The following is a 26,172-nucleotide window of genomic DNA, read 5'->3' as shown; positions in this document are numbered from 1 at the left end:
TACTGGCGACGATCGACGTCGAGAGTCTATACAGCCGCATACCCCATAACCTGGGAGTGCAAGCCGTGAGACTGTTTTTGGACAGAACTGATAAAAGTGATGTATGGAAGACATATGTGTGTGAATGTCTTACATTTGTTCTGACACACAATGCCTTCCTGTTTGACAAAAAGTGGTATTGGCAGGTGTCGGGCACCGCCATGGGCACAGCAGTCTCCTGTACCTATGCCAACTTGTTTTTGGCATGGTGGGAGGAGCTGCATATCCACTCGACGTGCAACCCTTTTAGGCAGCAACTTAGGATGTGGTCCAGATACGTGGACGACGTCCTTGTTTTCTGGTCCGGGACTTGTGAATCCTTCTCTGAGTTCTTGGAATACATTAATCAGAATGAATGCAACATGGCATTCACAGCCACCATCAGCCATGAGAGGGTGGCCTTCCTGGATTTAGAATTGGAGGTGGATAATGACAAGTTAATACCCAGAGGATACAGAAAACCCACCGCATCCAATTCTCTGTTGCACAGATCCAGTTTCCACCCCAGGCACGTGACCAAGGCATTACCCTACAGCCAGTTCCTCAGACTTCGACGGAACAACGCGAGCGACGAGGAATTTCGCCGCCAGTCTGGGGAGCTGGGGTCTAGGCTAATTGCCAGGGGCTACGAAGAAGAGTTAATCCAAGAGGCTTTCAGAAAAGCTTTATCCCAGGACAGACGGAACCTCCTTCAGAGAAGGACAATTAAGAGGAGACAGGAACAGAAAAGAACTCCCTTTTCCTTTGAATACACCATCATGTCGGATGCCATTAAAGAATCCATAGTCAAACATTGGGACATCTTGACAAAGGATGCAAGCCTTAAACCATTGACAAAAGATGGCCCCCTGTTCTCATTTAAAAGATCTCCAACCATTGGATCAATAGTAAGCAAAAGCGAATTCAGCTCACCCGATGGGAGTGGCTGGCTACGCAGGGGCCAACCGCAGGGCAACCACAAATGCGGTCGATGTAAGTCATGTAAGCAAATGGTCACGGGTACAAATGTACAGATAGGACCAGTTCGACAACGAGTGCGTGCATTTGTTACATGCAAGACAAGATTTGTGGTTTATGCCCTGTGGTGCCCCTGCGGTAGATTCTATATTGGAGAGACCACTAGGACTCTAGGGGAAAGATTCCGAGAACACTACAACTCAATAAGCTCTGGCAAGGGATCACCCAGAGTAATAGAACACATAAGAGACAATCATGATAGTGACCCCAATGCACTTTCATTTGCGGGCCTACTACAGGTCCTACCATCTATTAGAGGAGGGGACAGAGAAAAGAAACTGAAACGAGAAGAGGTCCTGTTGATTTTAAGGACTAATGCCATGGGCCCCTTAGGCCTGAACGATTATACAGACCTATCATGTTTCCTAGATCCCTAATTATGCATGATGCCATCTAGAGGTCCTGATATGTCCCTATAGAGTATCTTTGATATTCCTTTTTCCCTTTAGTTCCACATTAAGTTATAACCAATGTATTTATTGTCCCTTATTTGCGTCTACTTTTCCGTTCATATCTCCCCAAGAGGGTTTTGGTTGCCTTTTTGTGCCATCCCAATGGGGCTGTCACAATAGACAACCAACCCTGTTTTGATTTTGATTTTAATCACCTTCCCCCTCCCTTTTTTAGCTAAACAGATGTCTAGTGGCATTTTGCTACCTAATTTCACGATGCATATATCTCACATGCGTAATTGCTGCTATTTGGGCAGCATCCTACAATGATGCAACAAGGGCACTTTAATTTCCTTTTCATAACTTTTACCTTTTCCCTATATTCCACCTTCCTCGCGCTGATTTTCCCTATTCTTTCTTTGCACTGCACTTTCTGTCCCCTGATGCCTCATTGGAGATGCCTTCTCAATTTAAGACACAAGATGGCGCCAGATCGGCCCTGACTGTGTCTAAGGCGTGCGGCTAAGCGTAATGGACGCTAGACTGAGCGATTGACTCAGTACGCATCCGCCGCCACGACGTCAGACGCTGCGGGGACGCCTTGCGTCCCAGCCGTCTTCTAGCTAGAGGAGGAAGTTGAAGGGCGGAGCAAACGGGCGGAACACCACCGCTACGTACATTGGGTTACAAATTACAGTAGCCCGCCCTCCCCACTTCGTAGCCTCCGTAGATGCGCAGACGTGCGCGAAACGGCCGTCAGGCATAGAACCACCCGGCACCCACCACATCACAAGGTATCCCTTATGAACGTTATACTACTGTACTGTTGCAGCACCGCGATATGCCACACTGCATAACTTTGTACTACAATCTGATGCTTTATTAAAGTCAGCTTGCAGCAGTGCCGGTTTTCTTCACGTTTTGTCTTCATGCCACAATAAGCTAATTTAGCCAGATTTGCACAGCCAGACTTGTAAGGGTTAAGCTTGGTGTTGAGTACGCATAAATTTTCTTGTAGTAAGAATTAATATATAACACAGTAACTATTTTAAGTGCTTTAGTAATGAGGAACATTATTATTTTCTTGGATATTAAATTTACTTTCAAGAGAACTAGACTTAACTCAGCTTTAAGGCATAAAGTGAACTTAGGACGTGTAGTATATATGCTAGTGCAAACCCAAATTGACTGAACAATTATGTACCCTGTAGAGATCTGAAAATTATGTAAATGCCCATGTGCTTCCCCTATTTCAGAAGTCTTTGTGGCCCATACTCACGGGCTACAATTGTCGCCACAACACGCGGCGCGTGCGTGTTGCGGCGACAGGTCACCCGTGAGTATGCACCGTCGCACGGGCGCGCACCCCGAACTGTCGCCCGTCGCTGATATCGCCAGGCGATTGAAAGTTTCAATCGCATGGCGATTGTCGCCGCCGCACCTCCGCCGCCGCACGGGCGCGCACCCCGAACTGTCGCCCGTCGCTGATGTCGCCAGGCGATTGAAAGTTTCAATCGCCTGGCGATTGTCGCCGCCGCACCTCCGCCGCAGCTGTCGCTAGTCCGCGTGAGTACGCGGACTAGAGACAGCAACCTCCATTGAGGTATACAGAGCTTCTGGCAGGGGAGGAGGAACGTCGGCGACAGCTTCCGTCGCACCGCTGGTCTCTTACGCGTGTGTACGCCCTGGCGAGGAGCTGTCGCCGGGCTGTCGCCCACACGCTCACGTGTGCTGGCGACAGGCAACTTTTGCTGCCCGTGAGTATGGGCCATCACACACACTGCAAGAAAGCCAAGTTGGTGTATGGTGATGTGCCAGGTTGACCCTGACAAACCCATGAATGCAAGGCAAGCCCATGGCTGCCTGTAGATGCATTTACTTATAGATCTGTATTGTACACATTAGGGGCTTGATTCACAAAAGCGTGATAATGCTTATCACGCTGGCGCTAGCGTTTTGCACGCGAAATAATATTTTTTTTTTGCGCAAATGCAAACGTTTTTGTGCAAAATTCTATTATGCGCATTCTAACATGCGCAAAAAGCTGCCGCCGGCGTGATAAGCATTATCATGCTTTTGTGAATCAAGCCCCGTGTGTGATGAGTAGCCTGAGAACACACAGGTATGGAAAATACTGCTGTTAAGCCCTGCACACATGTACAAGTAATGGCACCCACAGTGATGGAAACTTGATGTCTCTGTTCAAGACTGAGTGCTGTACAGACGCATCAATAACCTCAGCCCAGTTTACGACCACCCTGAACGCTAGTGGGAGGGTGGGCGCAGTGATGGAGGGGGGAGTCGCGGCCACACTGGTACCTAGCTGCAGTGAGGGGGGCCCTACTTCTCCCTTCCTGCCTCTCCCCAGGGCTCCCCTCCATCACTACATACGGCACCTACCTGGCTGCACCTATACCTAGTTTAACTATTCTGGCTGCACCTATACCTAGCTAGCCTATACGAGTGGTCTGCAAACTCATTTATCAAAAGAGCCAAAATCAGCAGTTAAATGATTAAGATTTCTTTGATAGCCAAGAGTTGGTACACAGGTACACCTTCAACTTATATAATAAGAACAGATAGGAACTGTAAAAATAAACCATGTAGATCCCTGCTAGTTCTTGTCCCATGCAAGCTGAATAATGGCGACTGTCCAACCGTTCGGCAGTGTACTAGCTATGATGGAACCTGAAACCCCTAGTAGTGCCCAGCCGCTTACATCCAACCACTGCAAGTGATTCCGATTCAGATTCCGCTTTTTAATCAGTTTTTACATCCTATTCAGATTCCGATTTGCAGTGTGCAGGGAGCCAGCTGCAAATCGGAATCTGAATCGGATGTAAAAACTGATTAAAAAGCGGAATCTGAATCGGAATCGCGTGCAGTGTGCAAGAGGCCTAAGAGCTACATGTACAGGCAGTAACAGCCCGGGTAGCGTGCCATTACATCCCACTGCTGCGGATTCTGCTGGCAGAGTCTGGGACTAGTCTGGAGGAGGCACTGAAAATCTGCACAGTGCAGTACAGCCTGGGTCACTGGGTCGCTCTAAAGAGCCACATACGGCTCCAGAGCTCAGATTCTTAACCCTGCCCTATACTAAGGCCACCTATTCCTAGCTAACCACACAGCGGCACCCCGGAGGTAGAGGCTGGGGGTGCAGGCAATCTCCCCAGCGTGGCCAGCGCCGGGAAGAGCCGCCCGCACACACCTCCCAAGATTAAAAACAGGTGCTTACCTTAACATCCATTGCGTTCTGCTATATGTGCATGACCTGGGCGCGACACATAAGGGGAGGACAGGCGCAAATAGCCTGCTCCAGGGCTCTCACCGCCTAAAACAAGCCATTCACCACTTGCCTCCAAAGAAAAGAAAATGCAATGCTAATTACAACAGAGAGAAAATGTGTGCATCAACCAAGTGAACCTGACAAATCTGGCTTTGCAAATTTGGCCTATTGGCTAATCACGAGACATTGCTCATGCAAATATGCATTTGCTTTCGCATGCCTAAATATGCAGGGTCAAAAACCGCAAAACAATTGCCCTGCGGGAATTAGTTCATGCTACATAGCACTATCCAGGGGCGCCACGAGGAGGCTTCCCATTGCCCCCTAATTGGGGGCATTGGGAAGCCTCCCCGTGGCGCTCCTGGATAGTGCTATGTAGCATGAAATAATTCCCGCAGGGCAACCGCTTCGCGGTATTAGTTTTTGACCCTGCAAAGTTTGGCATGCGAAAGCAAATGCATTTTTGCATGAGCAATGCCTCATGATAAGCCAATTTAGCCAGATTTGCACAGCCAGACTTGTAAGGGTTAAGCTTGGTGTTGAGCACGCAAACATTTTCTTGTAGTAAGCATTTTGCAATCTCTACCCTTTGGAGGCAGGTGGTGGATGTCTTGCTCTAGGTGGTGTGAGCCCTGGAGTGGACTGTCTGTGCCTGTTTCCCCCCCCCCCCCCTTCTGGAGTGATGTGTGCGAGCCAGCCCTGAGCCCTCAGCTTGGGGTGACCCATACTTAATTCCTTTCCCATGCAGTGCCCCCAAGTTTATGCGCAGTAGCAGAACGCAATGGACGTTAATGTAAGTGCCTGTTTTTAATTTTTGGGAGGTTGGTGCGGATCCCCCCCCCCCCCCCCCGGCGCTGGTCACGCTTGGGGGGGTCGTCCGCTCCACCCAGCCTCCCCCTCTGGGGTAACACTGTGGTCCCTAGGCAGTGAGAGAGCCTGGGGCCCCGCAGTCCCCCCGGTTGTATGGGGGCATTGGGAAGCCTCCCCGTGGCGCTCCTGGATAGTGCTATGTAGCATGAACTAATTCCCGCAGGGCAACCGCTTGGCGGTATTAGTTTTTGACCCTGCAAAGTTTGGCATGCGAAAGCAAATGCATTTTTGCATGAGCAATGCCTCATGATAAGCTAATTTAGCCAGATTTGCACAGCCAGACTTGTAAGGGTTAAGCTTGGTGTTGAGTACGCATACATTTTCTTGTAGTAAGAATTAATATATAACACAGTAACTATTTTAAGTGCTTTAGTAATGAGGAACATTATTATTTTCTTGGATATTAAATTTACTTTCAAGAGAACTAGACTTAACTCAGCTTTAAGAGAGGCCTAAGAGCTACATGTACAGGCAGTAACAGCCCGGGTAGCGTGCCATTACATCCCACTGCTGCGGATTCTGCTGGCAGAGTCTGGGACTAGTCTGGAGGAGGCACTGAAAATCTGCACAGTGCAGTACAGCCTGGGTCACTGGGTCGCTCTAAAGAGCCACATACGGCTCCAGAGCTCAGATTCTTAACCCTGCCCTATACTAAGGCCACCTATTCCTAGCTAACCAATGCTAGCAGCACATACACCTAGCTTACCTATACTGGGGGCACACCTTTACCTTGATAACCTATACTGGCTGAACCTATACCTAGCCAGCCTTTGCTGATGGCACCTATACCAAACTAACCTACACTGGTGGCACTTATAACTAACTAACCTATAATGAGGGCACCTACACCTGGCTACCTATACAGGGGACACCTATTTGTGTCTCTCTATACTGGAGGCACCTATTTCTGGCTACCTATACTGGGGACACCTATGCCTAGCAACCTATACTAGGGGCACCCATGTCTGGCTACCTATACTGGGAGAACCTATGCCTAACTACCTATACTGGGAGCGCCTACGTCTGGCTACCTATACTGGAAGTAACTACACTGGCTATCTATACCGGCGACACCCATACCTGACTACTTATACTGGAGGTGTAGTGTAGGTTTGCCAGTTCACCGGGGGGCAGGAGGCGCAATTTTAACACCCTCACCCTGGGTGCAATTTTTCCTAGAAACTGCCCTGACTAATGTAGGGGCTACTGGGGTGTCTGTTGCTATGGAAGGGGCTTGAAGGAGCTACTTCTGACAGGTGTGTTGAGAAGGAGAACAACATGTTTGGAGTTTGGCTTTCATCACCGATATCAGGGGGCTTTTGTACACTTGCTAGATTCTCAGACCTTAACAGCCAAGTTTAATCCAGCATGTGTACCTAGCGTACGACCTGATCTGTAGATAACAGATTTTAAGTAAACAAGGAGGTACACCAGCATTCCTGGTGTACTTGTTAAGACTAAAGATAATCAGTTAATTCCGACTTGCATGCAACTGGGACTGGAACTGTGCCAATAAAAATTGTCAGGAAGTGTATCTGATTGACCTGGTTCCAAACTGCATACATTTTGCAAAGTAGTCGGGTTTATTATCATCTCACGGACCGTCAATAGTAAAGACTGCTGAAAAAGGGGAAAAACATGTAAACAAAAGGCAATCAGGGGTGATTAAAGGACAAACCAGGTGATATGTGACATGAGATAGCCTGAAAGTGTTAAAAATCAGGTATGAAAGTGAGTGCTTCTGTCCGGGTTGGGACTGGGTCAGACTATAACATAACCCTCACTGATAAGTAATTACAGCCATAAAACACTTTCCTGTCAGTAAATGGTTTCTGAGAGCAGGAAAGAGATAAAAAGGGTAAATAATTCATAGATTTGAGCTCTGACATACTTCAATGAAGGTGTCATTGAGCAGAGACAATGAAACAGTAAAAACTTAAAAACTAGATTTAAATATAAAATAAAACTGTGGGATATCTAAAAAAAAAGTCATTTTTAGGAGAAGAAGGGTAGATCCAATTGTTTTTCTAATCAGTTTATTTTCACCTCGGATGTCCTTTAATAAAATCTAGCTTTTCTTACCTAGGTCGTCTTCTAGCCCCTAGAGGTCCCTGGCCGCAGCTCTGGTCTTCTCCCGGGTCAACAATGTACACATGCACATAACCGCACATGCACAAAAGACGCCGACTCATCAGGTGACAGCGAAACTTCAGAGGCTGCCAGCAACACCCGGGAGAAGACCGGAGCTGCAGTGAGAGACGTAACCTCTAGGGGTTAGAAAAGGTAAAAAAAAAAAAAGTTCGATTTTATTAATCACCTCGGATATCCTTTAAAGAGTAACTGTCAGGCTGCAGAAGCTAATTTAAACCTCTATTCTCCTGTGTTAAACAGTTTAGAAGGAAGCCCAAAAGCCATTAGTGAAGATAAAAATCTCAGTTACCTTTGATGTGTGCTTATCAGCAAGTCTGTTATAGACCCATAAGGACGCAAGCCGCATACTAAACTGCAAAGCATTCTGGGGCCCTCCCCTCGGCTGCTAATGAGACGTTACAGAAGCTTCTAATCAGTCCAGCGCGTAGCACTGATAAATCTCGGGGCAGAGTACTCTGCAGGAGTCAGCTATTGTTCCTAGCCACATGGCTCATTAATATTCACTGCACACTGTGTTGTTCAAGTAGGAGCTTATCTGTGATCAGGAAGCAGGCAGGACATGACGACACATTTGACAGAAAAACATGGAGCCTGCCATGAGCATCTATCTCTGCATATACTATATACAAATTCTGTGAAATCCAAATGTGGACAGTGAAATGCATATGTAATGTAAGTACAGCCAATCTTTAGCTACTGATATATGTGTTTATTTTCTCTGAGACCTTATACCTAACAGCTCCTCTTTAAGGAGGAACTTTAAGCCAGGGATAATAAAAAAAAAGAATCAGTTTTACTCACCTGGGGCTTCTACCAGCCCCCTGCAGCCGCCCCATGCCCTTGCAGTCATTCACAGATCCTCCTGTCCCCCGCCGCCAGCTAGTTTATTTTTCGCCAACAGGCTTACTGCGCCTGCACAAGCCACGCGTCTCCTTCTTCACATTCCTGTCCGCAATAGCATCTTGCACAGGATGCTATTGCAGACAGGAATGCAAAGAAGCATGGCCAGGCCTGTGGGCGAAACAAATCTAGCTGGGGGCGGGGGACAGGAGGATCCGTGAGTGACTGTAAGGGCATGGGACAGCTGCAGGGGGCTGACAGAAGCCCGAGGTGAGTAAAACTGATTTTTTTTATCCCTAGCTTAAAGAGACACTGAAGCGGAAAAAAAATATGATATAATAAATTGGTTGTGTACTATTAATAATTACTAGAAGTTTAGCAGCAAAGAAAATATTCTTATATTTTTATTTTCAGGTATATCGTGTTTTTTCTAACATTGCATCATTCTATAATATGTGCAAATTACACAACACTCAGCATTCAAAATGATTCTTTCAGAGCAGTCTGTGAACTAATGACCTCTCCTCTGGCAGAGGAAAAGTAAATAGTCCAGGAACAGTTGAGATAATAAAAGTCAGATAACAGCCCTCTCCACGACTTTGAAAGTCGCAGAGCTTAATTGCTTTTTTGCATAGAGATAACAACTGGAGTTTCTTAACTCTTCCTGTACTGGAAACAATTAGATTGATGTATCTGTATTTCTTAGCTGTACTACACATACAAATCATAATATCATAATTTTTTTTCGCTTCAGTGTCTCTTTAAGTATTCCTTTAAGTACACCTGTAACTTTTAAAATTAAAGTTACAAATGTACTTCTGTGTAAAGTCTCTGGATGGTGCAGAGGGTTGCTCTAGCCACTGTGAGTCCTCTGCTGCATTATTCATTCTTATTGATGAGTTGCAGGTAGTCTGTGCTTACTTACATACCTTTTAATACAGATTCTCTTGCTGTAACATTTTCTGAGTCACTCACTCATCTGGAACAAGTATGCTAATCATAAAATTACAATATTCAACTTACAAGCTTGTTTCAAGTAAACCATAGAGAAAGAATTATAAATGGAAAATTAGCCTGACGGATAGGCAAGAAATAATAGGGTTTGGCAATGGCAGCCTCCAAATATCTTTCATACTATGTTTTGAATAGACCAGTCCTAAACTGATTGCTGAAGCATGTACCGTATATACCGAGTATAAGCCGACCCCCCAACTTTTACCTTAAAAACAGGGAAAAATTAGTGTCCTGAGTATAAGCAGGGGGGTAGGAAATGCAGCAGGTATATTAAGGTGTAATCAGAGTAGGGAAACAGTTTAAGGATTAGCACTATGCAATTCACATATAGGGTTGTTTATTGCCAGCATAGCATCAACTAAAAGCTAACAAGATGGATGAAGGATTGACCCTGCATGTATTCAGAGAGTTTAGCCTGTTTTATTCCCCATCATAAGTGTTTAATCACAAGTTGTAAGTTGATCTGTTCCGTGGGTCCTCTGACTGCCACGGCAGAGATGGCAGATAAACTCATTTGCAAGCACAGGCTGTTAACAATATATCTGCTTCCATGCATCAGGAAGTAAACACTGCACATACAAGTAACATGCTGGTCCCCCCCCCCCAGTCATAACTTAATACCAGTGTCTCCCCCCTCCCAGAGTGCCTCCTCTATCAAATGCCGGTGAGCTTGTGCGGGTAATTTGTGAATTGTGCCAGCCGAAATGCACTGCAACTGATGTGACAGATCCCCGTGTCTCCAATCCCCATCCCCCTCATTGGCATAGGCTACATGGTGTACACAGCGGGAGCGGGAGTCTTCACTCACCCGTCCTCGCCGGCAGAGCGGAGCAGTAAAGTATATGCCTGCTCTCTGTCCCCCATTAGAACACGCTGATCGGAAATAGCAGGAGCGGGAGCTTTTCACTCATCGTTCCTCGCCGGCATAATTCCCCTGCATGCCTCCAATGGACTCGCTCCTATGACGTCAGGCAGTGGCGAGACGCCACCAGAGGGCGTCATAGGAGCGAGTCCATTGGAGGCATGCAGGGGAATTCTGCCGGCGAGGAACGGTGAGTGAAAAGCTCCCGCTCCTGCTATTCACAGATCAGCGTATGGTAATGGGGGACAGAGAGCAGGCATATACTTTACTGCTCCACTCTGCCAGCGAGGACGGGTGAGTGAAGATTCCCGCTATGCACCATGTAGCCTATGCCAATGAGGGGGGTGGGGTTTAAAGACATGGGTTCGGTCACGCAATTAACTAGTTAACCGCACAAGCTGACCGGCATTTGATAGAGGAGGCACTTCGGGAGGGGCGACACTGGCACTAAGTTAAAGAGAACCCGAGGTGGGTTTGAAGAATATTATCTGCATACAGAGGCTGGATCTGCCTATACAGCCCAGCCTTTGTTGCTATCCCAAACCCCCCTAAGGTCCCCCTGCACTCTGCAATCCCTCATAAATCACAGCCATGCTGCTGACAAACAGCTTGTCAGAGCTGGCTGTGTTTATCTCTATAGTGTCAGTCTGCTGCTCTCCCCGCCTCCTGCAAAACTCCAGTCCCCGCCTGCATCCCTTCCCTCCCTGCTGATTGGAGGGAAGGGACGGGGCAGGGACCGGAGCTATGCAGGAGGCAGGGGAGCAGCTGAGACTGACACTACAGATGTAAACACAGCCTCACAGCATGGCTGTGATTTATGAGGGATTGCAGAGTGCAGGGGGACCTTAGTGGGGTTTGGGATAGCAACAGAGGCTGGGCTGTATAGGCAGATCCAGCCTCTGTATGCAGATAACATTCTTTAAACACACCTCGGGTTCTCTTTAAGACTCAAGTATAGGCCGAGACCCCCACTTTTGGGAACATTTTTTGGTCCCAAAAGCTCGGCTTATACTCGAGGATATACGGTACATATAAATTACACTAAGCAGGCATCTAAAGTCTACCTGCATAATCCCTGCATAGCACAAAGAATACAAAAGTGCATATTTAATACAATATTAACTAGCAAAATCATACAAATTGGCAAAGAAGGCTTCTCTGTTCTATGCAAAACTAAAAAAAAAAAAAAAAAACACAACAAAAAAAAAAACCGAAAACACGAAAACCCTGGGATTGACGTCTCCTATAAAAGATGCATGTACTCGTACAACTACTGCATAATACAATATTGATTGTGCTGCCTATTTTTTTTTTTTTTTTTTTACATGTGCTACGCTTAATAGTATATTGTAATCAGTCTCATCATTGTTTTGCATGTCCATTTCTGTACTTCAGTCAATGGAATAAAAATGGATTCCAGAGAAAAATGATCAGAACAAATATACATATTTAGTAGTCGGAGGTCTTTTGATAATCCAGAGGCTTCCAAAATCATCCTACAGTCCACCATTTTAGAGCAGGGTTCCTCAAAACCCATTAGACAAAAGCTTGTCAAATAGATTTCTCTCTCATGGCTGTGCTCCTGCCATGGATGAGTGCATCTGGACTGGGCATGTGCGAGAAAAGTCTGTGCATGCCCAGATAAACAAAGCGCTCATGCATGTAGGAAAAAAGCAGGGCTCCAGTGGCTTTGTTTTACCGGGCATGCACAGACCTTACTCATGCAAGCCCAGTCTAGATGTACTCATGGTGGGCTTGAGAGGGATCCAGGAAGCCTCTGGACCATCCAGAGGCTTCATACTACTGAGGAAAGTCTCAGTCTCTAACTTTTAAGTTTGTTTTAAAGGAAAGTTACAAATTTACATGCAGCTCTAAGATCACCTCACAAGGGCACATATCAATAATGATTTATAACTTCATTAGGGTAGTATGGGCCTTATTTTGCATAGCTATATTATAAGTTATATTACCTCTTTAATTACATACATTTGTTAAGGGCATATGTTGGTTTTAATACATTAGATTCATCGATGAATGTATAAGACGATTAAGAAGATGGCCAAAAGATATTTACAATGAAGTTTGTATAGCAGCAAAGATATCAATGTTTACCTAAGCGCTGTCTGTCAGCGCCGCTCCCCCGCCTCCTCCGCATCGGGGCTCCCCGCCCGTTTCCCTTCCCTCCAGCTGATAGTAGGGAAGTGACGCGGGCGGGTAGCGCCGATGCGGAGGAGGCGGGGGAGCGGCGCTGACTGACAGCGCATAGGTAAACATTGTGCTGGCGACGCGCTGCGTGTCGCCAGCACTGCGGGGGCTATAGCGGCGCGCAGGGGGGACATGGAGGCACACCATGGGGCAACGGAGGCTGGTCTTAGTGTGCACAACCAGCCTCTGTGCCCCATTAGCATAATAAATTCCCACCTCGGGTTCTCTTTAAAGAAATAATCTTAATGTCATTCAATTATGAAACAAACTACAATGAAAGACAGATGTTTGTGGGTGTGCAAAGACCAAATATATAAAATAAAAAACACAAATTGGCTTAAAGGGATACTGTAGGGGGGTCGGGGGAAAATGAGTTGAACTTACCTGGGGCTTCTAATGGTCCCCCGCAGACATCCTGTGCCCGCGCAGCCACTCACCGATGCTCCGGCCCCGCCTCCTGTTCACTTCTGGAATTTCAGACTTTAAAGTCTGAAAACCACTGCGCCTGCGTTGCCGTGTCCTCGCTCCCGCTGATGTCACCAGGAGTGTATAGCACAAGCCCAGTATGGTCTGTGCCTGCGCAGTACACTCCTGGTGACATCAGCAGGAGCGAGGACATGGCAACGCAAGCGCAGTGGTTTTCAGACTTTAAAGTCTGAAATTCCAGAAGTGAACCGGAGGCGGGGCCGGAGCATCGGTGAGTGGCTGCGCGGGCACAGGATGTCTGCGGGGGACCATTAGAAGCCCCAGGTAAGTTCAACTCATTTTCCCCCGACCCCCCCTACAGTATCCCTTGAAATTCTGGTAGCTATGTGAGGTAAATATTTTTTTTGTAGGTAAAATATCTCATGAGGTATTTTCCTCTTTTTTTTTTAAGCCTATCTGAAAAATTTTCCGAACATGAGGTAAAACATGAGGTAAATGCATAAAGTGAGGTAAAACATGAGGTATTTCAGTGGTAAGCATGCAGTAAATAATTAGTAGTCTTTAATTGTCTTAAGTTAGGATAGTCTTTGGAAGATGTAGCAACCTATGAAAAGTATAGGCATCCCTTCTAAAAACAAAAAACCAAAAAAAGTGCTAACACGCCCCCTAATTTCCATGAGAATAGCTATTTTCGGTAAAATTTATGCAAATTACCTCATGATTTACCTCATGAGATAAAACATGACTAAAACCTTGCTAAATGTCATTACCTCATGAGGTAAATTACCTCACGAGGTAATTTATTTGATAAGCCTACCAGAATTGTGGCCATTGTTATCTATGTGCTCAAATTTTTTTGGCTTTTAATTGAAAGCCATTTAGGACAGACTTGATCTTTTATTGTTTAGAAAGCTAGATAGAGTTACACAATTATTGTTATAATTGACCCTATCCGCTCAGTGGATCGTTCAGAAACAGCCTTATCAGTCTGCTGACAGACTGTACACACGCACTACTGTCGGAAGAACGACCGCCCAGTGGGAGGGTCTGATGGACCCGTCATTCTGTACAGTAGTGCGTGTGTACGCACCTTAACATCTAAAGTAGTGCTGCTAGGGATACCTTTAAGTGACAAGTAGTATAGTGCACGGAGTATTAAATAAATCAAAATGTTATGACCTGCCCAACTCCATTTTCATTTAGCAGAATTTATCAATCACTTCTGAGTGCATCAGAGTATTTAAGACTTCATTTTTACTCTACTCAAATTATCACATTTTCCAAAACTTGGTCATTATGTCCAAAAGTGTACTGTCAGCTATGTGGGTTACTTTCTGCAGGTAGAACAGAAACAGTATCATAGTCAGAATACAGGTATTCTTCTCCCAGAGAAGTGATGCCCATGAGAGTACAGAATGGAGGAACAAAAGTTTGTTGCGCTCTGTGAGAAAATACTACTGATGTAACTCAAGCTAGATCTAGCATTGCATGTGAACCCACAAAAGCGCTTTGGACCACCAGAGTAGCAAGGAGTACCAACAATAAAGCTTGAATTTATGAGAATAGCAAATCATTTTCTGAATTTGTAGCATGGGCTGTGATGGTATGCACAGCAATGCTGGAGATGGATTAAATGCACAGTAGCAGGTACTGGAGCAGTGGCAGTGTTGGTGGTGGTTTTGGAGCTGCACACAGTTCGAAAAAGTTCACAACCTGGTCTGGACTCTTCCTGCTGTACCTACCAAAGAATGTCCTTCAGGGAGTCAGGCAATGGGATGTTAACAGGGTTCATGACTTGATTAACTTGCCATGTTTCTCATGGGTGGAAAACCCTCCATGCCATCAGCCTGCTACAATTAAGTATGGTTTAGGTTCACAGCCTAAGATACCAAAGTCCCCGAGGGATGGTGGTCTTTGGGGGTTTGTGCCCTAGTTTTAACTCCTCAAACATACTAGTGCTGACTAGTTATAGTCATATGTCTAGGAGAACTCATGGAGAAGCATGGTATTTGTTTGATCAGCTGATAGTTTGCAAAGCTCTGATTTGCTGGGATTGCATCCTGCTTTAGCATATGATCATGACTAATAAATCAGATTTACATATCTATCACCTAACCAAACTGATCACATGCTTCTCCATTAGTTCTCCTAAACATGACCATCACTAGGACTGACTAATGCTGACCGCAGCAGTACAGATGCATAGAACAAAATTGTAAATTAAGAACATCACTAAAAATGGCAAAGGTCAGGGCATGTAGTATTCAAAGATGGCTAGGATGAAGCATGTTATCTAGATTATGACACAGACATAGGCCCATATGCAATTCATTTTTTCACCTGAGTTATCTCTTAGGAGATCATTTTCATCTTCACTTTAAATAAAGTTTCAGCATTTTACAATTTAAAAAGTACCCAAAAGGCACCAACAAATTTATTTTGAATATTTTCTTGCTTGTTGGGGGCTCAAAAGGCATTTTATGAAAAGTTATAAAAAATACCACCTAGGAGAAAACTAAAGGAGAAAAAGTTAATTGCATATGGGCTACAATGTTCAACCTCTTCAATCTCTCTACAGCTTAATCCAGAGGAAGGAAAAAGCCGTCCGTGTAAAATTTTCTCTCTGGATGGATCAAAGAATTACCATGCTACACCTATTGATTATAGCTTTGGATGTTCTTCAATGTAGAGAAGCATCCAAGGCCCTTTAAAGAGAGTCTGAAGCCAAAAAACAAACAAACAAAAAAAACAACTTTTTACTGGCTATTTATCTTCAGCAATAAGATCATAGCTGAAACACTGTATTCCCGTGGCAGAACAATGTGTTTATAGCCCCCAAATCCCTGGTTCAAAATTCGGGGATCGCTTCCAGTAGAGGCAGAGCTTTGCACAGTAGCTCGGCCGCTGCTTGCGTCAATCTCCACCGATCTCCGCCTCTCCCCGGCCCTCTCAGTCTTCTTTCACTAAGAGGGGCAGGGAGAGGCGGAGAACAGCGGAGATTGACGCGAGCAAGGCAGATCTACAGCACAAAGCGCTGCCTCCCCCAGGCAGCAAAATTTTGCCCCAGGATTTTGGGGGGTATAAAGACAACTTTACTTACGGTAACGTCTTTTCCAGTAGTCAGAAGTACAGCACCCCTGGATGAGACCTGTCTCCCTCCCCACCGTGGACAGGAACTGCAATAAAAAAGATTTTCATAACAGATAGGCAGCTGTATATATATGAGTAACTCACCCTAATGCCTCAGTTAATACAAAAGATGACACGGACTAAGATAATTACTTACATAATAGTTACTCCACCCAAAAAAAGGGCGGGTTGCAGGGGTGCTGTCCTTCTGACTACTGGAAAAGACGTTACCGTAAGTAAAGTTGTCTTTCCCAGAACGTCATTGGACAGCACCCCTGGATGAGACGATATACAAGATATTAGGCTTAGGGAGGGACCACTGCTTGCAACACTTTCCTTCCAAATGATAGGTCTGCTCCAGCAGATACATTCAGCCAATAGTGTTTTACAAAAGTGTTCTGATTCGACCAGGTAGCAGCTCTGCAGATCTGATCTATAGATGCCCCTGCCCTCTCTGCCCAGGAAGTTGATATTCCTCTTGTAGAATGTGCTCTGTTGGGAGTTTTCAACTGTTTCCCCTGAGTCTGATATGCCGATGTAATTGCCTGTTTAATCCATCGCGCTAAAGTCGCCTTTGAAGCTTTATTTCCTCTGTGTCTTCCAGCAAACAAAGTGAATATAGCTTCAGTTTTCCTCCAGGGAGCCGTTCTATCTAAGTAATGTAACAGACATCTCCTAACGTCAAGACAATGTAATTTCTTCTCTTTATCATTAGTAGGATTCTCACAAAAGGAGGGCAAGAAAATCTCTTGATTCCTGTGAAATGAAGAGACTACTTTAGGTAGAAAAGCCGCATCTGGGCGTAGTGTAATTCTATCTTTTCCGAGATGATACAGTAAGGCTCCTTAATAGATAATGACTGTAGCTCACCTATTCTTCTTGCTGAAGTTTTTGCCAATAGGAACACAGTTTTTAACGTAAGAAAACTTACACAACCCCTGTAATACAGTATTTAAGTTCCACGAGGGAACTCTGACTCTTATTAATGGTTTCAGTCTTTTCAAGGCCTGAAAAAAACGAATAATTAACTCCTCTTGAGCTAGTCCCCTTTCCAAAAAACCGCTGAGAGCGGAAACCTGGACCTTAAGTGTACTAACACTTAGACCCTTCTTATATCCGCTTTGCAGAAATTCTAATACTGATGTGAGTGAATTTGTGTCACAAGATCTCTCTGTACACCAACTGGTAAATACTCCCCAAGCTTTCTGGTATATTATACGAGTCACCTTCATCCTGCTCTGTATCAAAGTCTCTGATAGGCCATCTGAGAACCCTTTTGCTTTCAAGATGCCCCATTCAAGTTCCAAGCTGTAAGGTGTAGTCTTGCCGGATCCGGATGCCAAACTGGACCCTGCGATATCAGGTGTGGAAGAGGAGGAAAAACAATTGGATCTGAAACTGCTAATCTTATCAGTGACGTGAACCATGGCCTCTTTGGCCACAGCGGAGCTATTAAGATTATTTGGGCCTAATCCTGGATAATCTTCTTTATCTCCCGTGGTAATAGTGGAATTGGAGGAAAAGCGTACTACTTTGCTATCTTCCAACTGACAGTAAAGGCGTCCACCTTCCATGGAAGATCCTCTGGAAACAGAGCGCAGAATTGCAGACATTTCCTATTTATCCTCCTTGCAAAGAGGTCTACTTCCGTGTACCCCCACTGTAATGCCACTTGCTGGAATATTTCCTGATCCAGAGACCATTCGTTTGGATCCAGTTTTGTTCTGCTCAGGTAGTCTGCCACCTGGTTTGATGTCCCTTTTAAGTGTATCGCTGTCAAGGACCTGAGGTTTCTTTCTGCCCAAAACAGGATCTTTACTGTCCTTTTCCATAAGGTCTGACTCTTCGTGCCCCCCTGCCTGTTCAGAAAGGCTACCACACTCCTGTTGTCCATCTCTATTTTGACATGAGAGTCTGTGATCTGACGGCCGAACTGTTGTAAAGCTTGCCATACTGCTTCTAGTTCTCTGCTGTTTGAGGACTGTGAACTCATTACAACACTCCATTTTTCCTGTGCTGGTTGAGAATTGAATTGGGCTCCCCAACCCCACAAGCTGGCATCGGTTGTAATTGTATTTTGTTGTGGATAACTCCACAGACGACCTGGAGAAAGATGTGTCGGGTCCTGCCACCATAGAAGAGAAGCCTTTATACTGTGCGGAATCCTGATCTTTTTGTCCAGTGCCGCTAGAGACCTGTTCCAAGACTTCAGAATCCATGACTGCAGAAATCTTGCGTGGAACTGTCCCCACTGAATTGCCGGGAAGGAGGAAGTTAGAAGGCCTAGCACTGCCATAGCTTTCCTTAAAGATATGCTTCTTGCTCTCTGAAAAGACAAAACATTATTAAGAATAGCATTGATCTTCCTATCAGGTAAAAAACAGTTTTTCCTCCCTGGTAGAAATATTGAATCCTAAGAATTCTAATAGTTGAGAAGGGATCAGAGAAGACTTATCCCAATTAATTAGCCAACCTAGATCCTGGAGGAAGCACACGGTTTTAGAGACCTGATCACTAACCGAGGTGGCAGAAGAACCCCATAACAGGAAGTCATCTAAGTAACCAACAATATTGACCCGATCTAATCTGAGAAGGGCCAGTACTTCAGCCATAACCTTAGTAAATAACCATGGAGCTGAGGATAATCCGAAAGGTAAGGCAATAAACTGAAAGTGTCTTACCTTCCCTTCCATCCATACGGCAAACCTCGGGTACTGTTGACAAGATAGGTGGATTGGCAGATGTAGGTATGCATCCTTCAAGTCCAGGGATGCTAAATAGTCGTTCTTCTGCAAGAGATGAATTACAGATCGAATATTGTCCATTCTGAACTTCCTGTATTTTACTTCCAGATTTAGTGTCTTCAGATTTAGAATAAATCGATAACTTCCCTGAGGCTTTTTTACTAGGAAGACTGGGGAGTAAAATCCCTGTTCCCTTTGAATCCTTGGAACCTCTCGGATTACTCCTTTTTGAAGAAGTGATTTTACTTCTGAGTGGAGAGCTACTCTTAATGACTGATCTTTTGGGCAAGGAGTCAAGACAAAGTTGTGAGGGGGAGGACGTATGAACTCTATTTTGTAACCTTCTAATACGATATTCAGTAGCCACTGGTTTTTTAATATTTGTTGCCATTTCTCGAAGAAATGTGTAACTCTCCCCCCCACTGGGATGATGGCGTCATTGTTTATCTGTCTTTTTGGCGCTTGTAGTGCCAATACGTGGTCTTTGTTGTCTATACGAGGTCCATCTTTTATTTCTGGAAGACTTAGTTTCCGGCTCATTTTTCGAGGAGGGCCGAAATGGCCGCTTATTCTGAAATGGCCTCTTCCTCCTATATCTTCCCCATCTGATATTTCTTCCAATGCGGAAATCTCTCCCTCAGAAAGTTCTGAACCATCTGCCTCACTTTCTCCATTTCTCCTCGCCTCTGATGGCCCAGGACGTGGCGTAGGGACTGGAGAAGATAATATATTAACATTGGGCATCACAGGAGCAATACTTCTGGGACCAGGCATCTCCGCAGGACTAGCCTGATTTGACATAGCAGAGTCTTTAATTTCCCTGATAGCTGAAGACATTTCTGCCCGCATCCAGCCCATCAAATCCTTAAATATAACCGGGGATTCATCTTTAACCAGCTTATTTGTACAATCCTGACATAGCTTTTTAGAAGATGAAGATGATAAACGACTGGAACAAATGGCACATTTCTTCCCAGACTTGCTAGATCCACTAGATCCATGCTGACTGGACTGCGTAGCATATTTATCAGTTTTGTCATGTTTTTCATGCTTTTCAGGCTATAAAAAACAACAGACAAAAACCATCATTAGTATCCCCTCTAATATAGACACATACATATATATATACCCAGCATGATACCCTCAGTACTTGCCAGAGAGGGGTCTTGGGCAGGCCTGGCAGACTGCGCAGGAGCTGACCCAGAAGCGTCCTCCATGCTCACAAACCACCAGAGTGAGAAAGGGATTAACTTATAAATAAAGTTTTGTAAGTCACATGAGGGGCGGCATCTGCCGCTAAATTAAGATGTACCTTAATTTGCCAATTAGTCTCCCGCTGCGGCGCCTGCCGCCAAATGCATTGCTATAATCTAATTACCTAAGCGAATCAGCTGCAGCTGATTCGCAATCACCGCCGCGGCACCCTGCCGCTCACTGAGAGTCACGCTGGACGCCAATGCGTGACCACTTCCGGCTTGACCCGGAAGTTCCTTCTCCAAAGTGCGCCTGCGCGTATATTGCTGCTGCCTCCATCGGAGAAGCCTCCTTCACGCTGCAGGGCTCCGGCTGTTCACTGAACAGCGTTACCTGGAGCCCTGGAAGTCGCTGCCCCCGAACACCTGCCGTGGATGGCACCCTGGAGACCTCTCCCTCCGCATCCCGTCCGGGACAGGAAACTGAACTGAGGCATTAGGGTGAGTTACTCATATATATACAGCTGCCTATCTGTTATGCAAATCTCTTTTATTGCAGTTCCTGTCCACGGTGGGGAGGGAGACAGGTCTCATCCACGGGTGCTGTCCAATGACGTTCTGGGAAAGACATTGTTCTGCCGTGGGAATGTGGCGTTTCATCTATGATCTTATTGCTGAAGATAAATGGCCAGTAAAAAAAGAGTTATTTTTTATGGCCTCAGACTCTCTTTAAAGTGCAGATAGAGAATTTGCCATAACTAGCTCCTGAGGGAAGATATTCCTTTCCTTAACCACTCTTACTGTAAAGAAGCCCTTTCTAAAAACCAGTGATAAAATCTTCTGTCTGCCATAAATAATCCAGGCCATCTTTTCCTGTATAAAGCGGCCATAAAATATACAACCTCATCGCTAGTCAACAACCGATATCACCATGAATGGTTATTGTTGATCGGGGCTGATGGAAACACAATTTTTGTTCAATAAGATGTTTTTGTCTAATAGAATATCTAATTGGGCAAAAAGGTTGTATAGTGTATAACCAGCTAAAGACCTAGTACATTTTGTACAATTTGCATTTAACATCCCTAGCGTTCTGGACGAGCTAGGCTCGTCCAGAGACGCCGGAGGCCACCGCTCAGGCCCTGCTGGGCCGGTTTTAATAATCTTTTTTTTAAAACACGCAGCAAGCACTTTGCTTGCTGCGTGTCCTACCCGATCGCCGCCGCTCGCTGCCGATCCGCCGCGAAAGAGGGCCCCCCCCGCAGACCCTGTGCGCAGCCTGGCCAATCGCTGCCAGGCTGCGGGGAAGCCCTCAAGGAAATCCCGTTCAGAACGGGATTTCCTGACGGGCATAGGCGCCGGCAGCGATAAGAGGGGTGGGAGGGATACGGCGGGGAGGGGGGTATCATGTAGCTAAAAATGAGGTATTAAAAACCTAATCGAAACGCCCAGCAGGTTAAAGTGGATCTGAGATAAACTTTTACTCATTGCATAATTGTGTTCCTTTCATATAGTTTATAGGGCATTCCTCAAGCCAAATATTTTGTTTTGTTTTGATGTAATACTCTAATTCCTTATAAACTAAACAAGCCTCACCCACAGCTCCTTTTGTGCCTTGGCACTGTAGCAAGGGCTTATGGGAGCTCTGTCTGGGTAGGAGGAGGAGGAGGTTACTAGCCATTGATTTCAGAGGCAGAGGGGAGAAGGGTGGAGTAGATGGGACTGAATTTACACACAGGCAAGCTAATAGCATCTCCAGCCCTCAGCCTGTGACAATGTGACAAACAGGCTGCCCTCATTGTATCACAGGAATAAATAATCATAAACTTTTGAAGCTGTTTGCAGCTAGATATGCTGTGTAAACGATCTAAACTTTAGAGAAGATATATAGAGAAGTAACTTGTTATAGTTAGATTTTCATCTCAGATCCAATTTAAAGATCCCATTGGAGCAAGAGATCTGATCAATATTCAGGAATGACATTGATCGGATATGTAGTCCCCGACTTACAAATGCCCAACTTACGAGCAACCCGCTGATACGGCATGGATTCTGTGTTTCCAGGGGAACAAGTAAAAAAAATTACAATTAAATTTAAATTATCAATTGGACTTGTAGTTTTGAGAAAATCGATTTTAAAAAGTTCAAAGAAAAAATGGCTTTTAAATTGTATAAGCAGGTACAGAGGGCAGATGTGACACAGAGGGGGACACTGGAGGCCCAGGGGGGCACAGAGGAGGTACAGGGGACAGAGATGGCACAGTGTCCCGACTTAAGAACAGATTCAGGTTTAGAAAGAACCTACAGTCCCTATCTCATTCATTAACCAGGGACTACCTGTATAAGTTTGACGTTTTTTTCAAATATCGATTCTTTTTTTGACTGGAGGAAAAATGTTACCAGAATCTGATGTACATACGGAATGATGGCCTGTATTTGGATCAATATTTTCCAGCCTTTCCAATCTACTTCCAATCAAGAAAGAGATCCACTTAGCGGATCCGTCAAAATCAGCCTTATCAGCCAAACGACCGTTTGTACACACGCCCGATTAGACGTCCGAACGACCGGTCGTTTGGAAAAATCAGACGTGTGTATGTACCTTAACAGAAAATCTAACAGAAGATTGTATGGTGTGTACCTAGCATTAAACAACATTTTTGTCAAGGAAAAAACCTGTTGCCTGTCACTTACATCAGGAAAGATCATGTGACTAGGCAGATCTTTTGGTACTGCCATTAGTCATCAGCCATTCGTTGCTTATCTACACAAGACTTTTTGTCATCTCACTTTTTATTTTTATATATTATAGATTTTATAGATTTATAGTTCTATTTTCACATATACTTTGGAGTTTCTATTACCCAATGATTATTATCTATTACAGCTTGACAAATTAGCTTTTTATCCCTAGGACTGAAACTCATGGAGAAAGAAAATAATATGTTGCCTAATGTTTAGAAAGGGAAGGAGTACATCATAGTAAGAGTGAAATATCTTACCACATGATATAGTTAAAGAGAAACCGTGACCAAGAAATGAACTTCATCCCAATCAGTAGCTGGTACCCCCTTTCCCATGATAAGTCTTTACCCTTTTCACAAACGGATTATCAGGGGGCTCTGTATTGCTGATATTGTGGTAAAACCCCTCTCACAGTGGGATGTCAGGACCATGGTCCTTACAGTTTCCTGTCTGTGAACCTCATTGCATTGTGGGAAATAACAGCTGTTTACAGCTGGGTCCAACTGCCAAAAAAGCAAGCAGCATCTCCTTCCACTGACATCACTTGCCAGCAGTAAAAATGTCACCATGTGATAAATGTCAGAATTGAAATCAGAGGGAGGAAAGATTTTACAATGTGAAAACACTAACTAAATAATTTATACATAATTATTGTAAAAATGAAGCACTTTTTAAATTACATTATTTTCACTGGAGTTCCTCTTTAACACTACATGTGATTCCGATTTTTTATATGATCCGAATTTTTATTCCGAACGTAGCAGCATGTACTTTTTTCCAACCGCAATCAAAAATCGGATCGTATAAACATTTTTTTTTTAAATCGGAATCGCATGTAGTGTGCAAGAGGCCTAAGGTAAATTCTATACTTGCACTTAAAGGGGGCTGGGATGCTTCCCCAGCTATGATAGATAGGTGTGGGATGATAACTCTTTGATCCCTTCAAGAAGATAGTTTCTGACTTTTTGGCTTTTCTTTTTTTCTTAAAATGTATGTTTTGCAGAACATTTTAGTAAGAGGGCTTTTTGGTCCATTTTAGTCCCTTACACACTCCTACAAGTTCTGAGTCACCATGAGCTTGCTGGACGCCCTTGATCGAGGTGCAGTGAGGCTCAAGAGGTTGAACTTGAAAGACAGGCCTTTTTCCAACCTATATAACAATGTAACATGTACAATGGGGGCCAGGAGTTTTCAGATATCTCCAAAGGGGCAAAATGATTACTGCATCATAGCAGCACTATTGATTAGGTGGAAATTTGGGTTTTTAAGCATATTTCTTATTTGATTTTCATTTTCTCTCCAGTATCTATAAAACATGATGTATGAGATTTGAATGGGGTGGTCTTTTAAGACTACTACCTTCATGACAATGTCAACAAATCACACGGCTTATGGTTTTCCAATAATTAAAAAAAACAAAAAACTACTTTTCTTCAACAAAACTGCTGGGGATACATGAACGGATTCTCTAGAAAGTTTTTAAAGTAATGGGACATAAATATGACAAGACTGAACTATTCCAGGACCTCATCAGGACAGCTCAGTGCAGCTATGATACAGCAGGCAGCATATTAAAAACATTTACAAAAGAAGTCAGACAATTACAAAAAAAATACAAAAAAATTAAAACCCACATAGGTCAGAGCTTAAATATTTCATCCTCATGATCTCGGATAGCTGATGCACGAGTGGTTATTGTTAAGGGGATGGGCCCCAGGAGGGAGCGCTGCTGAGTTTGTGGGGAACTTTCTTGTGATTGGCCAGCACGAGGATTTTGGTAGCCTTCAACTGCACTTGGTGCTGTGTATTCCTCAGCGCCCCTGCAAGAGAAGAATAAGAAAGGAAAAGACTGGCATGAGTTTCAGAGGAGTGACACAACACAAGAAACGGATTGCATTTCAGGGGTTTAGCAAGGGCAGCACGGTGGCATAGTGGTTAGCATTCTCACTTAGTAATGCTGGGTATCTGCTGTGAATATGGGCCAGAACATTATCTGCATGGAGTTTGTATGTTCTACCCATGTTTCTGTGAGTTTCCTCTGGGCACTGTGGTTTCCTCCCACAACCCAAAAATATAGAGCTATGTTAATTCGCTTCCACAAAAACTAGGGAGTGGGCTACAGTTCAGGGTCAAGCTCTGTACAGATACAGCACTATTATTAGTATAGCCTGTAGGCTAGCGAAGCATTCTGCAGCTATGGCATTTATTTATAATGTGAAATCTCCTAGGAGAAAACTTCAATAAGGAGAAAAGTGAATTGGATGGGGCCCAATGTTTTTGTCCTACAGGAAGAAGCAAAGAGAACTAGATCTACACACTGGACATCCTGCTGTAACTGGACTTTATGTGGGCGGACCAGGACGGTTTTTCCATGATTGCGCGTGTTTACAGTGGCAGTGAAGGATACTTTACTTGTACTGTAGGCCTCACTGTATCGTCGTAATGCATATCTAAGCGCAGTGCGACTTTTCGGCAGCAACATACAAAGTGCAAAAGGACCTTAAATCGTGTGTTTACTAATCTGCATCATTCTGTCGGAGCACTGCAGAACTGCTGTGTAGATCATGCTTCTGCTGAAAAACATGAGGTGGCAGATATGTGTGTATGTGGTCAAAGGTTAATGGTTAACATTGCTTCTCACCCCTCTCTCAGCAGAGCGGCGCTTAGATTTGCCAGTGTTCAGGACAGCAATCTTATGTGCAAGGTGAGGCTGAGGGAACTATTGCCCCACTTTTCCTATTGAGGACACTCATGAGGGTCCCATCAAGCTCGCTGACTAATTTTTGAAGGCTAAGAAGTGATGCATTGTGGGAAACATCATATGCTCACTCCAACCTGCATAATTGCAAATACCTATGTTTTAAGAAGGCAAATCTCTGTATTGTATAGCATTTTAGCAATAGTAAGACGGCTTTTTGGTCCTTTTTAGCCCCTTACACACTTTTAGGAGTTTTGGTTCATGAGCTTTCTAGATGATTAGAGATGGCCCGAACAATTCGCCGGCGAACTTCGGTGGCTCGTATTCACAGTGAACCATGAACTTTTTTTCAAAAAAGTTTGGTTCGCATTTTTCCCATAGACTTTAATGCCCGCCGACTTTAGCGGTTAATAGCAAAGTCCCTTTACATAGTAAAAACACCAAATTTGCAGGGTATGTAGAAGAGGGCAGTGACTACAAGAGGAAAAAAATTCAAAAAGACCTTATAGTTTTCGAGAAAATCGATTTTAAATTTTAAATGTAAATTCTCCTTCTGACCGA

General features: G+C 44.5%; 1 protein-coding gene across 3 annotated transcripts in view; it reads right to left on the bottom strand.

The window, feature by feature from the left end:
- The window catches only part of LYSMD1 (LysM domain containing 1), a 73,163-nt gene that overhangs the window by 32,553 nt on the left and 14,438 nt on the right, over positions 1–26,172 (bottom strand). The window contains exons 3-4 of one of the 3 annotated variants that reach the window (XM_068253584.1): positions 24,548–24,733; positions 14,342–14,840 (exon numbers count right to left, since the gene is read on the bottom strand). In XM_068253584.1, the coding sequence (XP_068109685.1) occupies positions 24,553–24,733 (181 nt within the window). In that variant the 3' untranslated portion in view covers positions 14,342–14,840; positions 24,548–24,552. Of the gene's footprint in view, positions 1–14,341; positions 14,841–24,375; positions 24,734–26,172 lie in introns of those variants that run through there. The other 2 variants (XR_011023976.1, XM_068253583.1) reach the window with 2 other exon arrangements.

The sequence above is a fragment of the Hyperolius riggenbachi genome, chromosome 9, assembly GCF_040937935.1.
Source record: "Hyperolius riggenbachi isolate aHypRig1 chromosome 9, aHypRig1.pri, whole genome shotgun sequence".
Taxonomy (NCBI): domain Eukaryota; kingdom Metazoa; phylum Chordata; class Amphibia; order Anura; family Hyperoliidae; genus Hyperolius; species Hyperolius riggenbachi.
Note: the sequence above shows the minus strand (reverse complement) of the source record. Positions and strands in the feature narration are given on the sequence as shown.